This window comes from Salvelinus alpinus, chromosome 29, assembly GCF_045679555.1.
Source record: "Salvelinus alpinus chromosome 29, SLU_Salpinus.1, whole genome shotgun sequence".
NCBI lineage: Eukaryota > Metazoa > Chordata > Actinopteri > Salmoniformes > Salmonidae > Salvelinus > Salvelinus alpinus.
The window spans coordinates 41,151,733-41,174,855 of NC_092114.1; the positions used below are offsets into that span (position 1 = coordinate 41,151,733).

Below are 23,123 nucleotides of genomic sequence, written 5' to 3' on the forward strand. Positions count from 1 at the left end.
TAATACAATGTGAGATATGGATTTTTTTTAAATCAAGTCATGAAATGTCTACTAAGTGACTAGAGCAAGGGCATTGGGGCAGTGTTTCTTCCCAAATAACTATTGCCTTAAGAGACTAGTGCCAGGATGCAACGCAAGTCACACCAAACAAAACCAACCCACATGCCCCATTCCTTCTGGTCCAGCCTGGTGTACCTTCAGCTGGACCATCTCCAGCAGACAGCCAACCCACAGAATACAAGAGTGATCCAGCACAGGGAAATACCGCACCTTCCCCTTAATTATAACTGGACAATCAGAGGCTTCCCAGACACAGGTGAGAATAAACATTTAGTGTGTTTGCGAGTTTAAATGATTTGATATACTGGTAGACAGGGATCACAAGGCCTCAGTCAGAACAAGCTAAATAGGTCAACCAAAATCTACTCATGGCAGATCTATAAACATGTTATACTTGGGGAGGCATGTAAAACATGCACATGAGTTCAATCAGTTCTATTTAATTGTCGAATAAGGAAAGTAAATAGGCAGTAGTTTATTTTACACTTTAAATGGCATTGTAATTATGGTCATTTGACAAGCTTCACTAGGCACAATTTAGTACCAATTGTGTTAACTTACTATTTTGCCTGGTAAATTAGTGGAAACAGTAGTGTAAAAAAGTGCTACCAGTTCTATTAAAATGGCCAAAACATCCCTGTGGATAGTAGTCGTCTCTAGAGATGCACTATAACAATTACAGATGTATTAAAAACAAAACACAAGTCTCAAAGTTGAACCTTTTATTACAATAGCTTGTAGAAAAAATAAATGTCCCGTTGAACTTCTAGCTTCTCTGCTGGTTGGAGCCTGGTGCGGCGTCAGAATTCTTCCCTTATGGGAGAGAGAAAAGAAATGGAATGAGTCGCTACAAAATGTCATCCATTGGAAATGTGAATCAAGGAATAACACAACCACACTATTTAGACTAACATGTTTAAGAACAGTTCAACCAACCTGCAGAACCATTTCCTTGCTTTAGGAGACCAGAAAGGTCCCTGCTCAGGTTTGTAGACAGTCTCTTCAGTTAACCTGACAAAAAAGGTACATAAGTCAACAACTTCCACTAAGAACAAAGCAACATTGTCAAAAACAAAGATTCCCATGTGTTTAATATAAAGTACTTAACCCCGTAAGGTTGATGTCCATGCCCCTCGGAAATCTAATTAACATAACAGAAATCCTACTGAAAATGTGTCAGTTTAAGCTAGAGATTGGATGGGTCTCAATCCACCGCATCCACTTATGTCACACTTGCGCATCTGCAGTGAAAGGTGACAAAGCTAGAGCGGTGTTAGTCAGACAGACATCCTGAATCTGTAGCATCCAAACGGTTTGGCCCTATAAACTATTTGACCCTGCTGTGGAAAAGGTGAGACTCAGGAACAAGTTTGTTATTGCACTAGGACGCCCACAGGCCTCAACTGGTTACCCCGGTACCAGTTGAAAAAAATGAAGTACATATGGAGACTGTTCTGTATCTGAGAGATACTAAACAGACTTCAGAACAAACTTCTCTTAGATGTGTATGGGCTAATAGCAGTAAGGCTAAAAATACTATAAAATGTCATACTTCCACGTCTTAAAATTAAAATAGCTAAATGATCCTTAAATTCCATATAGCTTAGTAGATCCCCCCCCCCCCCCCCCCCGGCTTAGCATGGGCTTAGACTTACGGGTTAAGAGACAAATGCTTCAAAGAGGTAGACAATGCCTCTGCAACATTACATCAATTCAGACTAGTATTTGCCCTTTGGTGCAATGACAGTCATCCACCTAGCCCCTCGGGAGGTAGCTTACCATATGTTAGACCAGGAGCAGCTCATCAGCCTCCTACAATCACCCGAGGCCCCTGCAGTAAGAGAGAAACAATGAGTTCGAAGCTAGGAACTTGGGAAAGTGATCCTAAGACATTCCTATACAAATAGCTGTGGAATTGAGTGCTAAACTACATGGATGTAGAGGATGTTTATGGGAATTTAAAATTACAAAAACTATAGTACAGGCATGCACTAGATTTAATTGACTGACATACTGTAAAATGTGAAAGTAAAGAACTTGTGCCAAAAAGACATACATAAAAAATAAAGCGCAAACCCAATAATACGGGTGCATTTTGACAAGTAGTAAGTGTATAGCCTAGGTCACTTTATAGCTAATGTTTTTTGTAACTTCTGTGGTAACAGGCAAATGCGTAAGAGCCATGACACCAATCATGCAAATACGTGAGAACTGGAAACGGTTACAAAGCAAGGTAAGCTTGACTTGGTTTACACTGGAAAAGTATTGTTATAGCAAATCCCCAAAACGTCAGGAGTTGCACCTATGAAGACGCTTTCACCTTATACATCATGATGGGTATTTGCGACGTCGGTCTTGCAGAGCGAGTTTGGAAAGGGCATAGCCCTTCCAGTAGCAGCCCTAAGGCCCTGGAGGGTAGTTCTGGCATCACACTCTGAAGGGGATACGGAGAAGCAGACTGACCACTCAAAGAGACCTCCGAGGGTAAATGGATCACAGTGCAGACAGACACACTCGACAGCCCTAGGGCTGATTTCACTGCTCATGGTAGTTCTCTACACAAGACGCTTAGTCCAAGATCACCAACACTAAGTTTGCTGCTTGAGACACCGTTTACATACAAGCTGCTACACCAAGGTTGGCACAGTCCTTGTGAACTGTACAGAAGAACCCTTTACAAATCGATTGGCTGGCTGGTCACTGGCTTGAGAATGTCACTGATAAGGACAATTGACGATACTTTGAAGCATGAAATGCACAACGGGGGAAAAACTGGGGAAGAAAAACCGGCGGCCATTTCTTGACAGTGCCACAGATCGTTTCAAAACACAGGAGAGAGAAAATGCCTTTATGGCAGCTGCCACACTAAAGTAAAGGTCTCTTTATGCATATCTAGGTCGTAAATGACGCAGATAGACCCAAACCCAGTCTCCTGACTGTCCACCCCGCCCAAGAACAGACCAGTGGATTAACATGTTCTAGTTGAGCTTAGCAATACACCAAAGTTACATTCTACATAAGTTAGGCTGTTCCCTAAATCAGTAAGGTGATTATTATTACCTCACAGTAAATAAATTAAAGCTGGGTCGAACAAAAGTCACATTAAAACTAAAACCTTCCTAATTTACCTAGGGGAACAAATGAAAGTGTAAGACCCCATGAGTAATGAGCCGTACAACCATGAAAATTGGAGGTTGCCGATCACGTATGTCCCCCCAAAAAACAGGCTACTGCTACTTGACAAGACAGCATTTCTGCCTATGACAAAGACCCCAAATATTAGTACAATTCACTGCTCTAGTATTTCTACATTGAGAATGCTGTGGACATGTCCGAATACCCATACTTGCGTCCTAAATAGACTGAGTACGCAAAAAAATTATTCAATAGTGTGCAACATACTGATAAGTATACTTTAAAAATGCCCTGATGTCATACTCATTTCAGCTGACCAATTAGATATGGGGATGCACTACCGAAATCAAATAGTGGGAAAGAATACAATCTCACATGATTCGTTCTCAGTGAGAAAATAGAATGTTATAACATGTTAATTTTGTAAATAGTATGGTTTAAATGCCAGAATATTACACAAATTCTGGCTCTTCATTTAGTAGAATTCGATGCACACTTTCCCATACTGCATTGGAACAGGTGGACTGCGGGGTATAGGTTCTCTTCAAGTAGTCAAACAAAACTAACCCACTTAATTCGGAAGACGTCAAATAGCGAAGCTTCTGCGGTGGTGTTCAAAAAATGTAGGCTAAGTAGTTTGTTCACCTTAAAATGACCAAGTATTGCACCGTAGGCTAAATCTTTGAAACCAAAAGTTGATCTGTTCTCATGGAAAAGTGTATTCTGTTCTTACTAAATACTAAACCATCTTTTGATTACTGAATGTGTGGGCACCGGGGACTCGGGATGTGTCTGGGTTGACGTCATGTATAATTATTATATATATTATTTAAATCAGGCCTCCTGATTTTAACATTATTTAAACATTTATGATCAAGCTGTTGCAGTCATCATCATCATCTCGTTCCCAATGAACAGTGCTTTAGTGTATTATGTTGCTGACCAGCGGTGTCAGGTGGTGGCCCAAAAATTGCCAAAGACTGCTGCCACCCAAGACAGACTTCACTCTACCGTCCGGCAAACAGTACCGAAGCATCGGCTCTCGGACCAACAGGCTCAGACAGCTTCATTAGACCACTAAATAGTCAATGGTACCCAAACTATCTGCACTGACCCTATGCACAGTTACTAGACACATACACCAGAGTTTCCCAAAACACCAAGGGGTGCACATTTTGGTTTTCGCCCCAGCATTACACAGCTGATTGAAATAATCAACTAATCCTCAAGCTTTGATCATTTAATAAAAACATATATATTTTTTTATAAAATCAACTGTGTAGTGTTGAGGACAGAGTTGTGGAAACGCCAAGATTTTTATTTAGTCGCTCAGTAGCATAAAGTTACACACCTACTCATTCCAGGGGTTTTCCTTTGACTATTGTCTACATTGTAGAATAATAGTGAAGACCTCAAAACTATTAAATAACACAAATGGAATCGTGTAGTAACCAAAAGTGTTAAATCAAAATGAGATTCTTCAAAGTATCCACCCTTTGCCTTGATGACAGCTTTGCACACTTGGCATTCTCTCAACCAGTTTCATGAGGTAGTCACCTGGAATGCATTTCAATTCACAGGTGTGCCTTGTTAAAAGTTAATGTGGAATTTCTTTAACTTCTTAATGCGTTTGAGCCAATCATTTGTGTTGTGACAAGGCAGGGGTGGTATACAGAAGATAGCCCTATTTGGTAAAAGACCAACTCCATATTACGGCAAGAACAGCTCCAATAAGCAAAGAAAAGACAGTCCATCACTACTTTAAGACATGAAGGTCAGTCAGTACGGAACATTAAAAACTTTGAAAGTTTAAGTGCAGTTGCAAAAACCATCAAGCGCTATAATGAACCTGGTTCTCATGAGGACTGCCACAGGAAAGACCCAGAGTTACCTCTGCTGCAGAGGACAAGTTCATTAGAGTTACCAGCCTCAGAAATTGCAGCCCATATAAAGTGTCCATTTGGAGATCTGATAGTATTTCTAAATTGGCTTAACGCACCACCAATGAGCTGTGGAGCTACTCAAAGTAAACATTTCCTTCAACTCAAACAGCAAGCAAACAAAGTTGGTTTTTACATCCATTGAGAATGACTATAGTTCCTCAATGTATTTAAAATATTAACAGAAAAGGCATGCGCTGATCTAGTGGACACAAGAATTAAAATCAGATAAGCATATTTTATCAGTGCTCAACTTGGACTGAAATAGGTTCCGGTACTGTTTATTTTTAGGTGCAGGAACTCCACAATATCTTTTGACCTAATATTCTATAAAAAGAGTAACAGGAGCTTAAGCAGTAGAACATTTGAGGTGCTGGTACTCAGCTCCTGCCCAAGTCAAGCACTGCTTCTCATTTCTTGCGCAAATAGCCTTCAGCTGTGTCTGTCCTGAGCTCACTGGCACAGGAAACTGACTGGCACAGGAAACTGAGGGCCCAGAATATTTTGCACAATGTTGCAACGTTTGCTAGTGCAAGTCTCTGGGCCTGACCCAAGTTAAGTTGATACAATGTTTCAAGTTCATTGCAGACAGGCCCATGCATAGCCAATGTGCTTTATAGGATTTAAAATATATACTCTACCTGCAAGTTGCAATGTTTTTGTTGGCTTTCAGTTTGTATCATTTACATAGAATGTTGAGTAGACCATGACAATGATTTGGAAATATGAAGAGATGATTATTAATGAAATGAAACTGTTACAGGAAAATATGCATATGAAAACCATAACTGGCACACAGATCGGTAGAAATATATAGGTATTCCACATAAGGGAGAAAGAAAAAAAAAAGGTGGCTAACTCCGTGTAGCCCATTACTGGCAACTTCAGGAGAGTAATGGCAGAATCTGCAAAAGCCAGCAGGAGAATTGTTAAGGTCTTTTTCTTCTGGTGGTCTATATACACAGAATAATATATTAATATAATATAATAATATATTGAATTGGAAATTATCCATTACCAGGCTGGTTAATTCAATGCCTGTCTGTTGAATTAGGAAAAATCCACCCACACTTGGCCCCACCCCACCTACTCAGGAGCCGCATGCATCATACTTTTTACTAAACGGTATGCAACGATGAGTAAAGTATGTAGTACGCTAGTATGGGTATTCAGACAGTCTGAAATATGATAATACATTGACTCGTTAGAAGTCCTTCTGAGTTTTGCCTTAATATTGAAATGGACAGGGAAAATATCGCTAGCCAGTGTTGCATTGCAGACTCCCAAACAAGCCAGTCCATGTAGAGCACACGTCAAGTTCAAAAAAGAACATTTTTAAAAAGAATGTCAAAAGGAAGATTCTCATTTCCCCAGACAAACCCCCACCCCCCAGAACAAATGTCAAGCTCTGAATATTGTTTACATCAACACTATCGCTATTGCAAATAACTAGTCCGACTTGAGTCAGAGTCCTGTGCTCGAGTACTACAATACAGTGATCCCTCGCCACTTCGCGGTTCACTTATCGCGGATTCGCTATTTCGCGGATTTTCATAATGCATTTTTTATTTTTTTTTGGTGCATTGTGCTCTGCATTCTGATTCGCTAAAAACTCACTCCCGCTTCTTGTATCAAAACATGCTACGAATTGTGCTATCATTTTGTCGTCTCGTGCAGTTATGTGTACGTACATAAAACAGCTTGGCAAATTTACATTAAGTTGGCCAGGAAGGAAGGAAGGACTAACGCTTGGTCGCTTAGCAACCATGGTGCGAATGGCCACTGAACTTAAGCGAGTAGCTGAGGAATGGGACCCTTTGATGAGCCGTTCATTACAGTTCTCCAACGTAATCGATGGTGGCATGTCGGTGTACAAGGATCTTTTTGCAAAGAAGAAAAAAGAGCGACAACAGCTGCCTATCACTATGCTCTTCTCCCGAACAAACACACCTGCACCGCGGGCTTCAGAAGAAGAGAACACTGCAGAGCGCAGTCAGGATGCAGCGGCCCAGTCTGAAGAGCAGTGAAACGGCCTACACGTGAGTCACTGTATTTGTATACATGTAATAGTTGCTAATTGTAAAAAAAAAAAAAGTTTTCTATTTCGCGGATTTCACTTATCGCGGGTCATTTTCGGAACGTAACCCCCGCGATAAACGAGGGATTACTGTACACCTTACTTGCAACATTTTGGCCTAGGTCTAAATGTAGGCTGCCGTATCAAGGTTCGCAATATAGGCAAAGTAAATGCTGTTGTCCAGTGTTTCCCTAGTATTACAAAGGAAAAGCTTCACAAATCACTTCTATTACTTGATCAAATAGCATGTCATGAATAGGATATAAACAATAAAGCACCGCCCACCGACAACGATTTCTTGTGACTACCAATTGGTTACGAGTCCCTTCTACAGTGCCAAGGAAGCCATGAATTCAATGTCAAATTCCTAATTCCAGCTAAATCCAACACCGCCCCCCCCCTGGCAATACGTTTGTGAGAACTTTGCACTGTGTTTCAAAAGGTCATTACAGCTTGAAAGAGAAGTATCTGCAAAAGGAGTTGTGTTGACTGCACTGACCTAAAGTAGAGTTGAGGGTATACACCATCATTCACTATTCATTGTTGAGCCAGTGACACAGCCATCCATATACAGCTCGTTTCATACAGAGACCAGCTTTGGTCAAAAAATGAAAGGGAAAATATCGGATACTGCACAGGCTAAAAAACACAAACACTGCCACAAGTTCACATACAGGAGGGAGGAACAAGTACTGCACTGTGATTCCATTTTTCAGAAGTGTGATGCCAGAACCCCTGTATCGTCACATTACGTGACAGAGGAAGGTAGAGCAGTTAAGTTTGGCATTTAAACAAATCATAAAACAGGAACACTTACCTTCTCAGTGGCTCTGTAAGCATACCTCTCGCTGCACACAAGTCCAGGCTCTACTGTCCACTGACTTCTGCAGAACTACTGATCCTCAACGTAACCAACTGCCGGAGCCTCTACTGTGGAATGGGGCAGGCTGGCTGTTGGACTTTATTGCACAGCTACTGCACCCCCATGCACTCAAGACACTTGAAAAAGACAAGCCTCTCTCCTTATAGGTACGCAGGTCTCCTGAGTCTGCTGAAGGGTGACGGGGAATAAGGGGAAGGTCTACCAAAGACTTCCATCGGTTATACAAGGTCTTTGATACAAAACTATCAGAGTGGAGTACTTCCATAATCCATACAAAGCCAGGACAACACTATTCTAAAAATAGATATACTGAACAAAAATATAAAACGCAACATGTAAAGTGTTGGTCCCATGAGCTAAAATAAAAGATCCACACGCACCAAAGGCACATCTCAAATTTTGTGCACCAATTTGGTTACATCCCTGTTAGTGAGCATTCCTCCATTGCCAAAACAATCCATCCACCAGGTGTACCATATGAAGTAGCTGATTACACAGGTGCATCTTGTACTGGGGCCAATAAAGGGCCAATAAAATATGCAGTTGTCACACCGGCCTCACAACCGCATGTAACCACGCCAGCCCAGGACCTCCACATCTGGCTTCTTCACCTGCGGGATCAGAGACCAGCCACCCGGACAGCTTATGAAACTGACAAGTATGTCCGTAATAAAGCCCTTTTGTAGGGAAAAACTAACTATGCTTGGCCTGGCTCCTAAATGGGTGGGCCTATGCCTTCCCATGGCTTTGCCCCTGCCCAGTCATGTGAAATACATAGATTAGGGCCTAATTACTTTATTTCTGTTGTCCAAATTTCTTAAGTGAACTGTAATTCAGTAAAATCTTTGAAATTGTTGCATGTTGAGTTTATATTCTTGTTCAGTATATATATAAAACACTAATGGGTGGTCTACATCCCCACTACAGGTGCATATAAACATAGCTAGCAATATATAGTTTAACCATTAGTTTGTGTCCTGATCTGTGATTCCATCTGCAAACGTAAGAGTATGATACTATGGCTGCGTTTAGGCAGGCAGCCTAATTCTGATTATTTTCTCACTAATTATTATTTTGACGAATCAGACCAGCTCTGAAAAGATCTGATGTCAAAATACCAATTAGTGGGACAAATAACAGAATTGGTCTGCCTGTAAACACAGCCCAAGAAGCTAAAATAAAGCAACCCCTGGTAATTCTTTGTTAACATCAGATCTCCACAGATCAAGTCAAAATTCCATTTAAAATGAGGTCAGATCTTTCTCAGTATACTGCACTACTGGGCCTATATCCAACCGAGTTGCCTGTAGGCCTACATTAGTACGTAAGTTGACCAACTTGGTGAGTAGTCCAGCAAGAGCTGACAAGAGTTCACCTAGAAACATACACCCTAACAAACAGTGCCAGATTCAATCAGTTGTTCTTGTTATTCAGCCATTCAGGCAAACTGGATCCCATAGTCTCCCAAATCACCTAGATCCACTGGCAATAACACCCAGTAAGAATATGAGATGGGGTGTCTGTTCCAATCAGTTGTTAAATCAAAACTATTTCACCAACTGGTACCCTGTTACAATACTGAACCTTAACTGCCAACTCTTCACTAAGGCAAGACTGTCTTCATCAGGTTGGTCTGTTTAAGACAAGTCATAGGAGTAAACTGTATTAAGTGCTACTCAGTTAGGCCTATGATCTATTGGTTTAGAAAGGTCTCCTTGCACACTGCAACCTTTAATAAGGTGGCGAAACCTGTCAAAGAAGAAATGTACAGAAAACATAGAAACATTGAATGGTTTACATTACTTTTGTCAAGGTACTCAGAGATTTGAGTAGACAACGGGTTAGATAAACTGAATGTTTATAGTCATTTGATTAACATGCTCCACAACCATGATCGATCTTTTTGCTGTAATTGTTGAGGTAGAAATTTTGCCGAAATTGTAAGAGCCTATTGAGTTCAACTACATAGTGACTGTTGGTATTTCCATAACGATGTAAAAAAATATATATATCTTTTTGAAAAGGGTGAGAATTTCCTAACTAGGAGGAGCAAGTTCTTCAATAAAGAAATGTTCCTACACGGAAAATGTTACATTCTTTGTAGTCTTCTTGGCAATTTTTTAAATGTATTTTAATTGCTGACATATCTACCCTTTGGTGTGTGTCGCCTTAAGTCTGTTGGAAACTAGATTTAGAGGTGTAATCAAAGACTAAAAAATAAAAATATAAAATTGTTGCAAAGGGCTGGCACTTTCATAACGCATCTTCTTAAATGCGTGAAAGATAATTGGTTAAAAACTGTCAATCTGCCCTAATCCTAGGGAAAGTTTGAGCTCATTATTTAATTCCCCAGAGTCAGGTGAACTTCTGGCTACCATTGGTCTATGCATTCAAATTGAAGAGGTAGTTTAGCAAGCCAAAGCTAAATAGCTTAGCGCAAAGATGGGAAGTTCAGGTAACATCAAGACTTCCAGTCTTTGCGCTAAGCTAGCACAAACGCTAGCATTGGCTCCCGAAACTACCCTTTTAACGCTTCCATGATGGTTTGATTTAGTTGTCTAATCTGCATGTAAAAATTCAAAATGACAGTGGTACTCGCTGGAATGAATCAGTTGACAACACTCTTGGTTTATCATCAGCGCTTAGGCTAGGAGAGCTACTAAAGAAATCCAGGGAAAGAGCCATAAATAAAAAGGAGGCTGAAAAGTTCTACATTAGCATTGAGGGCAAAAGCACAAGCTACCGGTCCCCCTCAGTTTCTCGTAATAACATGACCAGTTGAATTATGACTTGCACACGTCAGACAGTGGCTGGAACTAGAATTATTTAGGGTAAGATTCATAGATCCTTTTCATACATTCTCTTGTATGATACATTCATTGGAATGTAACAGATTACATATTGCAATGTCAAGAGACTTATGAATGAAGTGCTGCTTTTAAACATTAGCGCGGGTCAAGGTGAACCTTTGACCTTGGTTCAATATGTATCCAACTTCAGAACAGTCCAACACAAATCCTTTTTATCAACGCCAAAGAAACAGTTGTCAAAGACCATATCACTTCAATTAGGGCTAGACAAAGACATACGTTTAAAGCAATTGTTAATGAAACTTGAAAAACTGAACCGAGACTTTCCAAGGGCATTACTAATACCATATTTTTTTTTCTCCCCAAAATATTTTTTTCTCTTCTAGAAACACTAGTCGCGTTTGACACCAGGACTGCTTATTTCCGTTGTCAACATTGGGCCCCACAAGTACAATTTCTACTTGGCCTAACTGTGCTGCTCTAAAATGTCAACTTTCTTGGCTTTAGCAATACTGTCTCAGTATGCATATTTGTTCAATTTCATTCACATGGGAACATGGTGATGAATAACATTAAAGTCACCCCCGGTCATTCCAACATACTAAATCCAGGGTATGCTAGACAATATATTAGTCAATAATTGACCCACTTAATAGATGACGGCTAGAGCAAAAGGCTTAAAATTCTTGCTGGGCTTATTTAGGATAACTAAGGGCTAAAATAAACTTTAAGAGGGTTTGGAGAGAACCAACTGAAGTCTTTATTGTAAAGTTACATGTTTTTACTTCAAATCTTAAATGGCACAAAACACAGCCATTGAGAAAGGTGAGAAAAGTTTACATTTATCACCATTTACGACACGAGTCACAGAGCATGATACAACTGGAAAGAAAGTTATACATAGGTGAGAAAGCACTATGATCACTGAGGGTGACCAATGTATTAATTTCACACTACTCCAAATACAAAATCAAAAAAAGAAAAAACCTAACTTGCCATAAAAATGAATGAGTCTTCAGGCTAAAATGCAAGAACACTTTCAACTTAAATACAACAATTATGACTCAATGTGAAGATGTTCAGAGAATCTACACAAAAACGCTGCTATGAATGACACTGAACAGATTTAAAAGCGGGCCTTCTTGGCAGGCCCATCAAACTCCTCACGGACCCTGCCAAACCCTTGGTTGTTAGGACCCAGTCCCCCCCGGCCTCCCTGAGGGAAGTTTCGCTCATTTCGCTATAGGGATTAACAACCATACCAAGGAGCCAGATTGGAGGGGGTGAGGGGAGAGCAGTGCGGTGTACACAGTTCAAGTCCATATTCAGGGGAGGGGGTAGAGAATTGGATTTGTTTGAGAGCCATGACAAAATAAACAGCAGGAGACATGTCCAAGGGAAACGTTCGTTGAAATAGTTCCAATACGCAGATCCACAGGTGCCACAGGTAACATACAGAGAAGGAAGAAAGGGTAATGTTTTCGTTAGTTAGGTCCTACCATAGTCTGCTGTGCATGCCAAAAGGCTGGGCTACATCATTCACTACTGGCATCATGTGGAGCATTTTGGGGAAGACTGCCAGTTTGCTATGGCCCAACGGTTACATATAATGCCAAAACCTACAGGTAGGCCCGACAAAAGCACTTCAGCGCTACAAATGCCACCTTCTTAAAATTCTTTGTGTAGAACTATATCAGGCCTATTTAACAATATAGCTGTAAATCTGTTGCTCGCGTTGCCTCTATTGCTTAAAACACACTAGTAGGATATCACTGCACGACTACAGTATTGATGACCTTTCAAATGGCAGTAAAATAGTGGGGAAAATTTGATTTTAATCAATGGGCCCACATGAAGTCTTACCCATTTGTTAATCTTGAAGCGTTCATGGCTTTAGTAAAACACTGAACCGGGGGGGGGGGGCAAATTTCACATTACAAACTACAAGTGTAAGCGAGTTTACAGGCTCGCCAATAGGCTAGCACTAATTCAAGTAGATGTTCATTAGCCTAATCCTGCCATGTTATTTGCAGGGTCTTCGCTTTACAGAGTGCCATTTCACCAACCAAACCTTCTACAATTTAATAACCATCACATATTTGGAAATATGCCAGTAGGTGACGCAAAATAGGTCCATATTGGTTAAGACTCAAAACTGAAGTTTCACAGCGGTTGTGGCAAATCCAGATTATCTACTGCAGTTCCTGGATGAAAAGACAATGTTCCATTTTGCATACACACAAATTTCCACCCCGCTCCTGAACGAAGTAAATCTCAATGTTTTATGCATATGGAATGTTTTAGAAGGGTCCTTCACTTCCTCACTGCTCATTGTGCAGCATCAGAAAATGCAAAAGACATGAACAAACGCAACAAAAAACATGTCCTTTTAGAAACAGACACGCTGTCGGTATATTAACGTAGGTCTTTAGATGTTGTACACATGACATTCCGAACTTTATCCACAACGTTATGTTCCATTTCTTTGACTCAAACCATTTCTTCTACCAGCTGTGTTGCGCAGTCTGTGTCCATGTACTATAGGGAAAGGCTCAGCCTGCAAAGCTGCGTGAGGTAAACAGCACGACTCAAAAATGGATCACAACATTGCGAAAAAAGTTAAGGGAAACAAATTGTGTACAACATTAAAGACCTACATAACTATACTAAATGGATGTGTTTGGGTGCTTTTGTTCATGTCTTTGGCGTGCCCTGATACGACACGAGGAGCACCGAGGAAGTGTATCGCGGCTGGGGCAAATTTTTCAATAAGCCACATCACATTGGGTGTCTGGACTAGAGGTCGACCGATTATGATTTTTCAACGCCGACACCGATTATTGGAGGACCAAAAAAAGCCTTTACCGACAATTTAAACAATACTGAATGAACAATGAACACTTATTTTTTACTTAAGTTATGACTCGTCAACTAATACCATTTGTATTTCCTATATTTCTGACTATTGGATGTTTTTATAGGCACTTTAGTATTGCCAGCCTAATCTCAGGAGTTGATAGACTTGAAGTCAAAAACAGTGCTGTGTTTCAAGCATTGCTAAGAGCTGCTGGCAAACGCAGTAAAGTGCTGTTTGAATGAATGCTTACGAGCTTGCTACCACCGCTCAGTCAGACTGCTCTATCAAATCAGACTTAATTATAATATAGAAATACAAACCTTTGGACATTAATATGGTCAAATCCAGAAACTATCATTTAGAAAACAAAACGTTTATTCTTCAGTGAAATACGGAACCGCTACGTATTTTATCGAACAGGTGGCAACCCCAACTCTAAATATTGCTATTACATTGCACAACCTTCAATGTCATGTACTAATTATGTAGAATTCTGGCAACTTAGTTCAGTTTGCAATGAGCCAGGCGGCACAAACTGTTGCGTTCAGTGCAAGCAGAGTCAGGGTATATGCAAGAGATGTGACAATTTCCCTAGTTAATATTGCCTGCAAACATTCAATTTATTTTAACTAAATATGCAGGTTTAAAAATAAACACTTCTGTGTATTGATCTTAAGGCATCGATGTTTATGGTTAGGCACATATGTGCAACGATTGTGCTTTTTCGCGAATGCGCTTTTGTTAAATCACCCATTTGGGGAAATTGAAGTAGGCTGTGATTCAATGATAAATTATCAGGCACTGCATTGATTACATGCAACGCAGGACAAGTTAGTTAAACTAGTAATATCAACCAGGTGTAGTTAACTAGTGATTATGTGAAGATTGATGTTTTTTTTTTACAAGATAAGTTTAATGCTAGCTAGCAACTTACCTGGCTCCTTGCAACCACAAGGTCCTTTTGGCGCTGCACTCACATAACAGGTGGTCAGCCTGCCACGCAGTTTCCTTGTGGATTACAATGTAAATCGGCGTCCAAAAAGGCCGCTTACCGATTGTTATGAAAACTTGAAATCGGCCCTAATTGATCGGCCATTACATTTACATTTAAGTCATTTAGCAGACGCTCTTATCCAGAGCGACTTACAAATTGGTGCATTATCGGCCATGCCGATTAATCAGTTGACCTCTAGTCTGGACCCTTCTAGAACATTTCAGTTTTACATCAAAAATAGAGATTTACTTCAGATATAGGAATAATGTCCTTTAAGGTGTCCTAAACATTTGTAGACCTTTTACCCCAGTCATATTCAGAATACTTTGGTTTGAATTAAGCCATGTTTCACACTTTAAAATGCCTAAACTCTAAAAATGAATGTTCACCTACAAGTATGTTGATCTAGGCACATGGTGTAATTTTTTTTAATTAATTGTTGATTCTATTTGGACACAATTTGCCTAACAAAAGCAGGCTTAGGTAAGGCAGGCGTAGCCATATCAGCCATTTTCTTCAAACTAATAAATGCTTGGTCAATTAATTGTAGTTCTAATGTCAACTTCAATAAATGGCATCCCGATGTGTCATTGCGTCCATGTGTGTAGCGGCAAGACCAGACAGTAACATATCTACTAGCCATCTTCCCTTCAGAGTAATCTTACCTTCCCTATGCGATCCCTGCACTATAAAAAGGTGGGTTCATTTTGCATTGCTTGCACTGAAGAACAGAAAAACTGACACGTGGAGCTATCAGTAAGACACGTTGTCGAACTGCACAATCCAGTATCGAAAAGCAACATCTGCTCACCTATTGCAAAAGTGGCCGACCTGTTGTGCTGTTTTTCCTGCCAGATTGTTTTGCCACCCTTGCGTCAAAGCGGCCGTGTGCCATTACACGAATTGATAGATCCTTGACAGTATAAAAACTTAACTCATACAAAACACAAGCTGTATCCCTTCTAAAAATGGACTTAACAGCTTTGCGTCAGACCATTTAAGGAAGTTACCAGATATTTAACTGGTCAACTTATTAATTGCATTTAGCCTATAACATAAAAAAGGACATTAATACACCTGCCTGCCATAGGCCTAACGCGGATGCCTTCATCACATTCTGGGCCTTAGAGGGTTTCACCCACAGAAAACAAATAGCACACGGTTCCAAGCAGTCAATGCAATGCCTGTCATCCTCAGTTCTTCATATTCTGTTATGCAAGTTGCACTAAGGAGCTTACCCATTAGCTTAATGGTATGTCAAGAGACATTTGCTTCATAAAGCAACCTGTACTAAAACCCTTCATTTGAATTGCTTGGACAAGGTGGTGGCCGGGGAAATGTTACAACAACTAGGTAGTCAATCCATGCCACAAGAGAACATTGCAGGAAGTTCACTTTTCACACTGAGGCCCCTAACAATATTTCCAGGTTACACCAAGACAGCATCTGTACCATTTCATGTGATAGCATGAAGTTCAATGAGTGTATGGGAAAGTTCTAAATCCACAAATTGCCGCAAAAAAATGCTGCCGGGTGACATCTTTCCACTTGCCAATAAAAAGTGCCTGTCTGGCTCACACAAGACAGGGCTTGCAACTGGTCCATTACACGAAGTAGGAGCTTTGAGAAAGCACTGGAACACAATTCACCGGGTTTAGTACAAGTTGATTATTTTCAGCTGAAATACAGGCTGTAAGAATAGAGGAACTGAGATAACATGCTGTTGCTGAAAACAGCCGTTGAGCACAAATTTAATCTCAACATGGCAGAGACGCCTCAGAAGATGCAAACAAGCTTCATTTCTTCCACACGCTTCCAAACTTGGCCGACCGGAGCGAAACCATCTACTTCACTCTCCCTGATGACAACTACAGCAAGCAGTGGAAAAACCCACACTCAACTGGGCCCTATTAGTGTTGGAATCCATTTGGAATACATTACCATTTCGTTGGGCATCATGGCTCCCCCAGCGCTGGGTCCCCCCATGCCTTGGTGTCCCATGGGGAACTTCTGGTTGGGTGAGCCAAATTGATTTTCTAGTAGGGACAACAGGACTACACGTCATAAATTAAAATGAGAGTCAGGGCAGCCCTTAAGGGGCAATGTTGTCATATGCTTTTATAAAAGCAGTAAAACTCCGTACTCTCGTTTCGAAACACATTTCTGGATCCAGCTGAAATTCAAGATATGGGTTGCAAGAACACAACACACAAATTACAATTCATGAAAACAAATTGTTATAAGATATACTACTCACCAGCCATGCCCATGGCACCACCCTGAGTCATTCTCATATCCCTCTGAAATCAAGACAGTAATAAGACGCAGCTCAGTTGCAAATGTCAAGATCTGAATGGTTGTATGATACTCTGCTCAGCTTAACTTACATTGTCCATGAAGTTGCCACTTCTGTAGGCCTCCTCACGCTTGCGGCGCATTTGCTCCTCAATCTCCCTCTGGCGAAGCATCTCCTCCTCGCGTAGGCGACGCTCCTCCTCCTGCCTGTTATGCACACTGCCAAGTTTCAGTAACACTCCAATTAATAAATTGTGGAACAAAAAGTGACTCAAACAAGTTTCAATACCTGAGCTGCATCTCTTTCCTCTTCTGCATCTCTGCACTGTGCATCTCTTCCATGCGCCGTAGTTCCTCCTCCCGCCTCAGCAGATCTAAACAGAGTGCAAGAACATACATGTAAGACACTGCTAACTGCTTTTCTATTTTGAAAGGTGGTCGTCTGTCCCAAGCTAAACTTGCCTTGGCGGATCATGTTGGCCTGGTGCACATGGAACGCATCATCCATCTCTCCCTCCAGTTTCTCGCGGGCTTCGCGAATGTTCTTCTCCACCTGCTGCCGCTGCTGCTTCTCCATGTCGTCCAGGGACTTCCAGCGCTTAGAGTACTCAAACTCAAACGTGCCAGGACGGGCAAACCTGGGCGGCTCCTCCCGCTCCCTGCAGCCACAAGTTGTTAGAATAGAAAGTTGTAACCAAGACGTACATAGCGGGGTACTCAACATAGGTAATCATTTTATCAGAAAATCAACTGGAGTGGATTTCAACAGCTGTCTCATCTGCCAACCCAACATCTGGTAAGCACTTTAGCCCAACGAGTCCCACCTTAACGCATGCCCGTTTTGGACTTATAACCCTTCTTAAACATTGTGTTGTTTGAGCTACAGACTTGTGGGTTGTGGCATTGGATTTGTCTATTTCTGCATCCGTAGATACCAACCATTCGTCTGTGTGATGCGGTGTTGGTGGGAAATGGGCGGATCACTACGGGACCCGATTGGTAGTAGTTACAGTCTTGTCTCATCGCTGCAACTCCCGTACGGACTCGGGAGAGGCGAAGGTCGAGAGCCAAGCGTCCTCCGAAACACAACCCATTTCCCACAACCCCAATGCACATCCAACCCGGAAGCCAATGTGTCGGGGGAAACACCGTACACCTGGTCAGCGTCGCCAGGTGTACGGCCCGCCCGCCACAGGAGTTGCTAGTGCGCGATGAGACAAGGATATCCCTGTCGGCCAAACCCTCCCCAACCTGGACAACGCTGGGCCAATTGCGCGCAGCCCCATGGGCCTCCCGGTCACGGCCCGGCTGCGACAGAGCCTGGGCTTAAACCCAGCACTGCGCCACCCGGGAGGCTGGGTCCGTGTTTTTAATACAAACTATTAAAAGCGGAGACTCACGAACAAGTCACATTTCGCTCTATGATTCGTACAAATTCATTTGCGGCAGATTTTTGCTTTGGCTGTGCTTATTTTTTTATGGTTTATGTCTAAATGTTTTTTTGTCTACTTGTAGCCATTGTTGTCCTGAAAAGAAAAATGGTATAACACTTCATTGTTTGGGTAAATATGGACATGCAGATAAATGAAAAGCAGACTGCTGGAATCTCGGGAATGATAGGGTTAGCAGCGCAATTTGCATGAAAAGATCCACCCGGGCAGCACCTGGCTACAATAGCTATATTTCCAATTCTCACCTCAACTCAAAATGAGCATAACATCAAAGGTATACTGTGGGTGTGGTAATAAGAAAACAAAATACGCACACCAATCAAGCACAAAATCCCATATGCTATTGAATTAAAGCCATTTAGGTATATGAAGTGAGGGTTACTTATGATAGTTGTGGTTCTTCTGTGCCAGTTTCTCTGGTAGACCATCCTCATCATCATATTGTTCAAGAGGCTCAACGACAATTGGACGAGGTGACCTAAGACATTAAGAGTATCAATTACAGCGCAAAAGCATGAGCCATTAGGAGAAAGCTTCATGTGCATTCATGCTCTACTTAATGTTGCCAAATAGATGTATATAACTTACGTGGTGAGCAAGAAGACGCCATCGTTGCAACGATCCAGGGCCTTTCGTGCAGCAGGCTTAGAGGCAAATTCAACAATGCCCTTGCCAGTGGAGCGCCCGCGATCATCTACAATTACCACAGCTCTTTCTACCACTCCAAACTGGGAGAAGGCCTCCTCCAGTAGCTCATTGGAAACAAAAGGTGACAAGTTCTTCACAGACAGTGCAGCAGAGTGAGTTGCAAAGCGCACCCGAAGCGGTCTGCCTTTCATGGGCACATCATCCAGTTCAGCTTTTGCTATCTCAGCCAATGCACGGGATTCCTGGAATGGTAGAAAGGCTTTTAAACTGTAACTAGAGAGGGCAATAAACACCAAAAATGACTTTATGGTAGAGCCAACTACTAAAATGACAATGTCATGCAACCACAGTGTGGTTCACTTACCAGGCGTATGAAGCCAAAGCCTTTGTTTTTGTTGATGAAAATCTCACTGGGCTCGCCATACTTCGCAAACAGCTTCTTGAATGTGTCATCTGAGATATCATTGGGAAGATTTCCAATGAAAAGGCGGCATCGTTGAGTGTATGTCTTCTCGCCAGGTCTGCGCAGGGATGACAACGTCGCTCTCAACTCCTAGAGACAACGTTCAGTTTCCAAAACCAAAATGTCAATGATAATGTAACTAGAACATTACTTGTAATTAACCTTAACCGTAGTTAAACAAAACCAAAATATAAAAGTAGTTGGGATAAGATCAGCTATTTGTATTGTATGAACATATCACGGGGACAAAGGACCCAGTTAGTACTAACTAGCTAGGCTATATGCATGTTACTCAATCGGTTTACACCCCCCCACAGTTGAGGAAAAAGGCCCAACTTTTAGTTTGCGTCTTCTCAGTGGCTTCTTCCATGCGCTTGTTAACCGCGTCGTGTGGATGATTATATAGAAATCAGCTTTCAGTAACATTGTCGAAATGTACCCGTGGTTTAAAAAAATATATATCAAAGTATACACATCGTCGTCGCTAGATTCTCACACAAAATGGCCGACGTGTCTCCCATGTAACAGTTAGCCACCTAGCATAATTAGCTAACGTTTGCTGGATAACTCCGCAGAGTGTTTCGTTTTGAACGGAAAGCTTTACTTTACTAGCTCAGTGGGTCCACTTGTATTTAACATAACACACCTGCATAGCTAACATTAGCTAAAATACAGTAGTTAGTTAACATACTAATTACGGAATGTTAGTTAGTGTGACTGACGTCCTTACTAACCTTGGGGTGCTGGGCTTCCTCGGCCTCCATTGAAGTATTCTGAGTTTGAGGTTCAGGTTTTTTGTTAAAGGGTGCAGATTTATGCCCATTTCCATTGGCGTTGCCTGGTCCTGCTCTTTGCTGGTTCCTATTCATTTGGTTTGGTGGGGGAGATGAAAATGTTGGTTTCTTCATTTGGTTTGGTGGGGGAGATGAAAATGCTGGTTTCTTCATTTGGTTTGGTGGGGGAGATGAGATTTCGGGTTTCGGAGGAACAGGCTTCGGAGGTGGTGACAGCATTTTTGGTTGACCTGACGGCGCTGCTGCTGCGGCCGCCGGAGGTGTAGCTGCGGCGGCTTTCGGAAGTGCTGCTGCGGCGGCTTTCGGAGGTGCTGCTGCGGCGGCTTTCGGAGGTGCTGCTGCGGCGGCTTTCGGGGGTGCTGCTGCGGCGGCTTTCGGGGGTGCTGCTGCGGCGGCTTTCGGAGGTGCTGCTGCAACTGCCGGAGGTGCTGCTGCAACCACCGGAGGTGCTGCCGCCGGTGCTGGAGTCGTTACTGTGGGCGCCGGAGGTGCTGCTGCGGTCGCCGGAGGTGCTGCTGCTGCTGCTGCTGCGGCCGCGGCCTGCTGTTGTTGCTGTACGGGGCCCTTCATGGTTAGCGCAGGGCCAGGAGTAGGTGGTGGCCGAATCGGTTGAGCGCCTGGCTGGGAAATAGTAGGTGGCAGAGGCTTCTGAGGGGTTATCGGACGTATCTGGTTGGGTGGTTTTCCAAAGTTACCGGGATGAGGCCCTCTTTGAAAGGGGTGTTGGTTTTGTCTGAAATTATTCAGGTTACCCATTCCACCTCGCATCGGACCACCAGGCCCAGCTCCCCGGCGTTGAAATCCAGCCCCACGGTTATTTCCTCTAACGTTAATGTTAAATCTGTCCCGAGACATATCTGCGTTGTAGGATCACTGGATAAAATACAAAGATGTAATATACCGTTAAGCGTAAACAAAGCGTTGAAGTATGTAGCTAACTTACTGCTTTTGTTCCGAACAGCTCTTCTTCTTTTCTAAAATGGCGATTCAAAAACGTCGTCGTAGTGATTTTGAAAGGAATCCCACTTGCGCCTGCGTATCTCCGCCCGGGCGTCTCCATCTGATGTGATATTTTTTGGGGGGGAAACAAGCCTGTTTCTTTTTATATATTTTCTTTATATATATATAGAAAATAATATTTTTGATGGAAATCATAATAAGTTCACGGTCCATGTAACGATCAGTGTAATAATCTAATGCACTTGTTCAAATGGAATAATATAATATTCGTTTGAATTTCTCAAGTTCTCAATTGTCTGATCCACTCGTTTAAATTGAAAATGTTTTTCAATTTCACATTTTTTTGCACTGTAAAATGTAGATTTCTATATAGTTTTTCACATGTATCAAATGTACCTTTATTTGTTTGAAAATTAAAGTTGAAATATTGGTGTGGCTATGAAAACTGGGTGATTTCTAGTATGTGGCTCAAGTGGAAGCTACCACTTCAGTGCAGGGGGATTAGCCTATAAATAATGTGGTAAATGAATGTTGTCCTTGGAGGCTAAGTCACACACACACACACACACACACACACACACACACACACACACACACACACACACACACACACACACACACACACACACACACACACACACACACACACACACACACACACACACACACACACACACACACCAGATATCCCCAAAGCAATGCTATACTAGTCTAACTGAATGGCGTTAACTCTTTTGGTACGGTCACTGCGAAGACATGAGCTGTGTTAGAATACCCATACTAACATACTGTAAACTACATACTTAATGAGTATATACTACATACTATATACTATTAGTTCATTTTAGCATACTGTAAAGGAACAGTATCCTTTCAGTTGAGCATACAAGATCTTCCTCTGTCTACCGGAAGTTGATGCTGTTGCTATGCAACCTCTTGCTAGCTAGTTAGCGTAACAAATTATTAGTTAGACATTTTACGACTTCGGGTGTGTTCTTAAATTCAATCTGGAGTGCGTAAATTCAGAGCACTGTCAGATTGTCCGTTTGTAAATTCAGAGCTCACTCTGGACTCTCAGCCCGAGGAGTAGGGTTGATTTGAGCGTTCTGACCTTAGCTTGGGTGCTTGACTGCCATTGTAACGTTGGCTAGCTTGCTAGCTACTTCCAGACACAAACGAGACCACTGACCATGTTACTCGCCCTAGTAGAGCTGGTTAGGCAGTTTTCATGTTATCCAGAGCGTTGGTGATGATAACTGTGCTGATGGCAACAATTTAATGATGCTTTTTTGCCGACGTTTAATGACACTGGCCATATTCAACACACTCAGACGAGAGTGATATGAAGGAGTAGATAGCCAGAGCGAATTTACGAAAGCACCCAAATGTCCATTGAGAACGCAAAACGACTATACCATTCCAACATAGCGTGTAAGATAACTTATTTGAAAAGTCATTACTTTATTACATTGCTCAACATTTTCTTAACATTTGTCATAATTAGTTTGCATCCGCTCTCGTTGTACTTCGGCTGCATATTTTCGTCCATTTTCTTCAAATCTGGAAACGATGTGAAGCCACGTACATTTCCTGAAGAATTGCATTATGGGACCTAAAGTACTGCAATAGTGTCCTGTGCGTGTATACTTCATATTTTTGGCGAATTTAGTACGACATTCAAAAACTTTTGGCATGCTAACCATATCCATACAATTTATTTTTTTATATATTTTTTTAATTCACCTTTATTTAACCA

At 41.8% G+C, this 23,123-nt stretch overlaps 1 protein-coding gene across 5 annotated transcripts; it reads right to left on the bottom strand.

Moving 5' to 3' along the window:
• Window positions 1-767: 767 nt before the first annotated feature.
• Window positions 768-21,407, bottom strand: LOC139559017 (splicing factor, proline- and glutamine-rich-like). Of its 5 annotated transcripts, XM_071374635.1 has the most exons (13): window positions 20,833-21,407; window positions 20,348-20,787; window positions 19,515-19,703; window positions 19,091-19,392; window positions 18,885-18,980; window positions 17,514-17,710; window positions 17,341-17,425; window positions 17,144-17,258; window positions 17,014-17,056; window positions 16,698-16,810; window positions 1,840-12,145; window positions 997-1,071; window positions 768-873 (listed from the first exon to the last, which is right to left on the bottom strand). In XM_071374635.1, the coding sequence occupies exons 1-11, from the start codon at window positions 21,260-21,262 to the stop codon at window positions 12,032-12,034; spliced, it is 2,124 nt and encodes a 707-aa protein (XP_071230736.1). In that variant the 5' UTR covers window positions 21,263-21,407; the 3' UTR covers window positions 768-873; window positions 997-1,071; window positions 1,840-12,031. The 5 variants fall into 5 exon arrangements, with proteins under 5 accessions (XP_071230736.1, XP_071230737.1, XP_071230734.1 ...); XM_071374636.1 differs by having other exon boundaries at window positions 1,840-1,891; window positions 20,348-21,407; XM_071374633.1 differs by having other exon boundaries at window positions 20,348-21,407.
• Window positions 21,408-23,123: the final 1,716 nt, after the last annotated feature.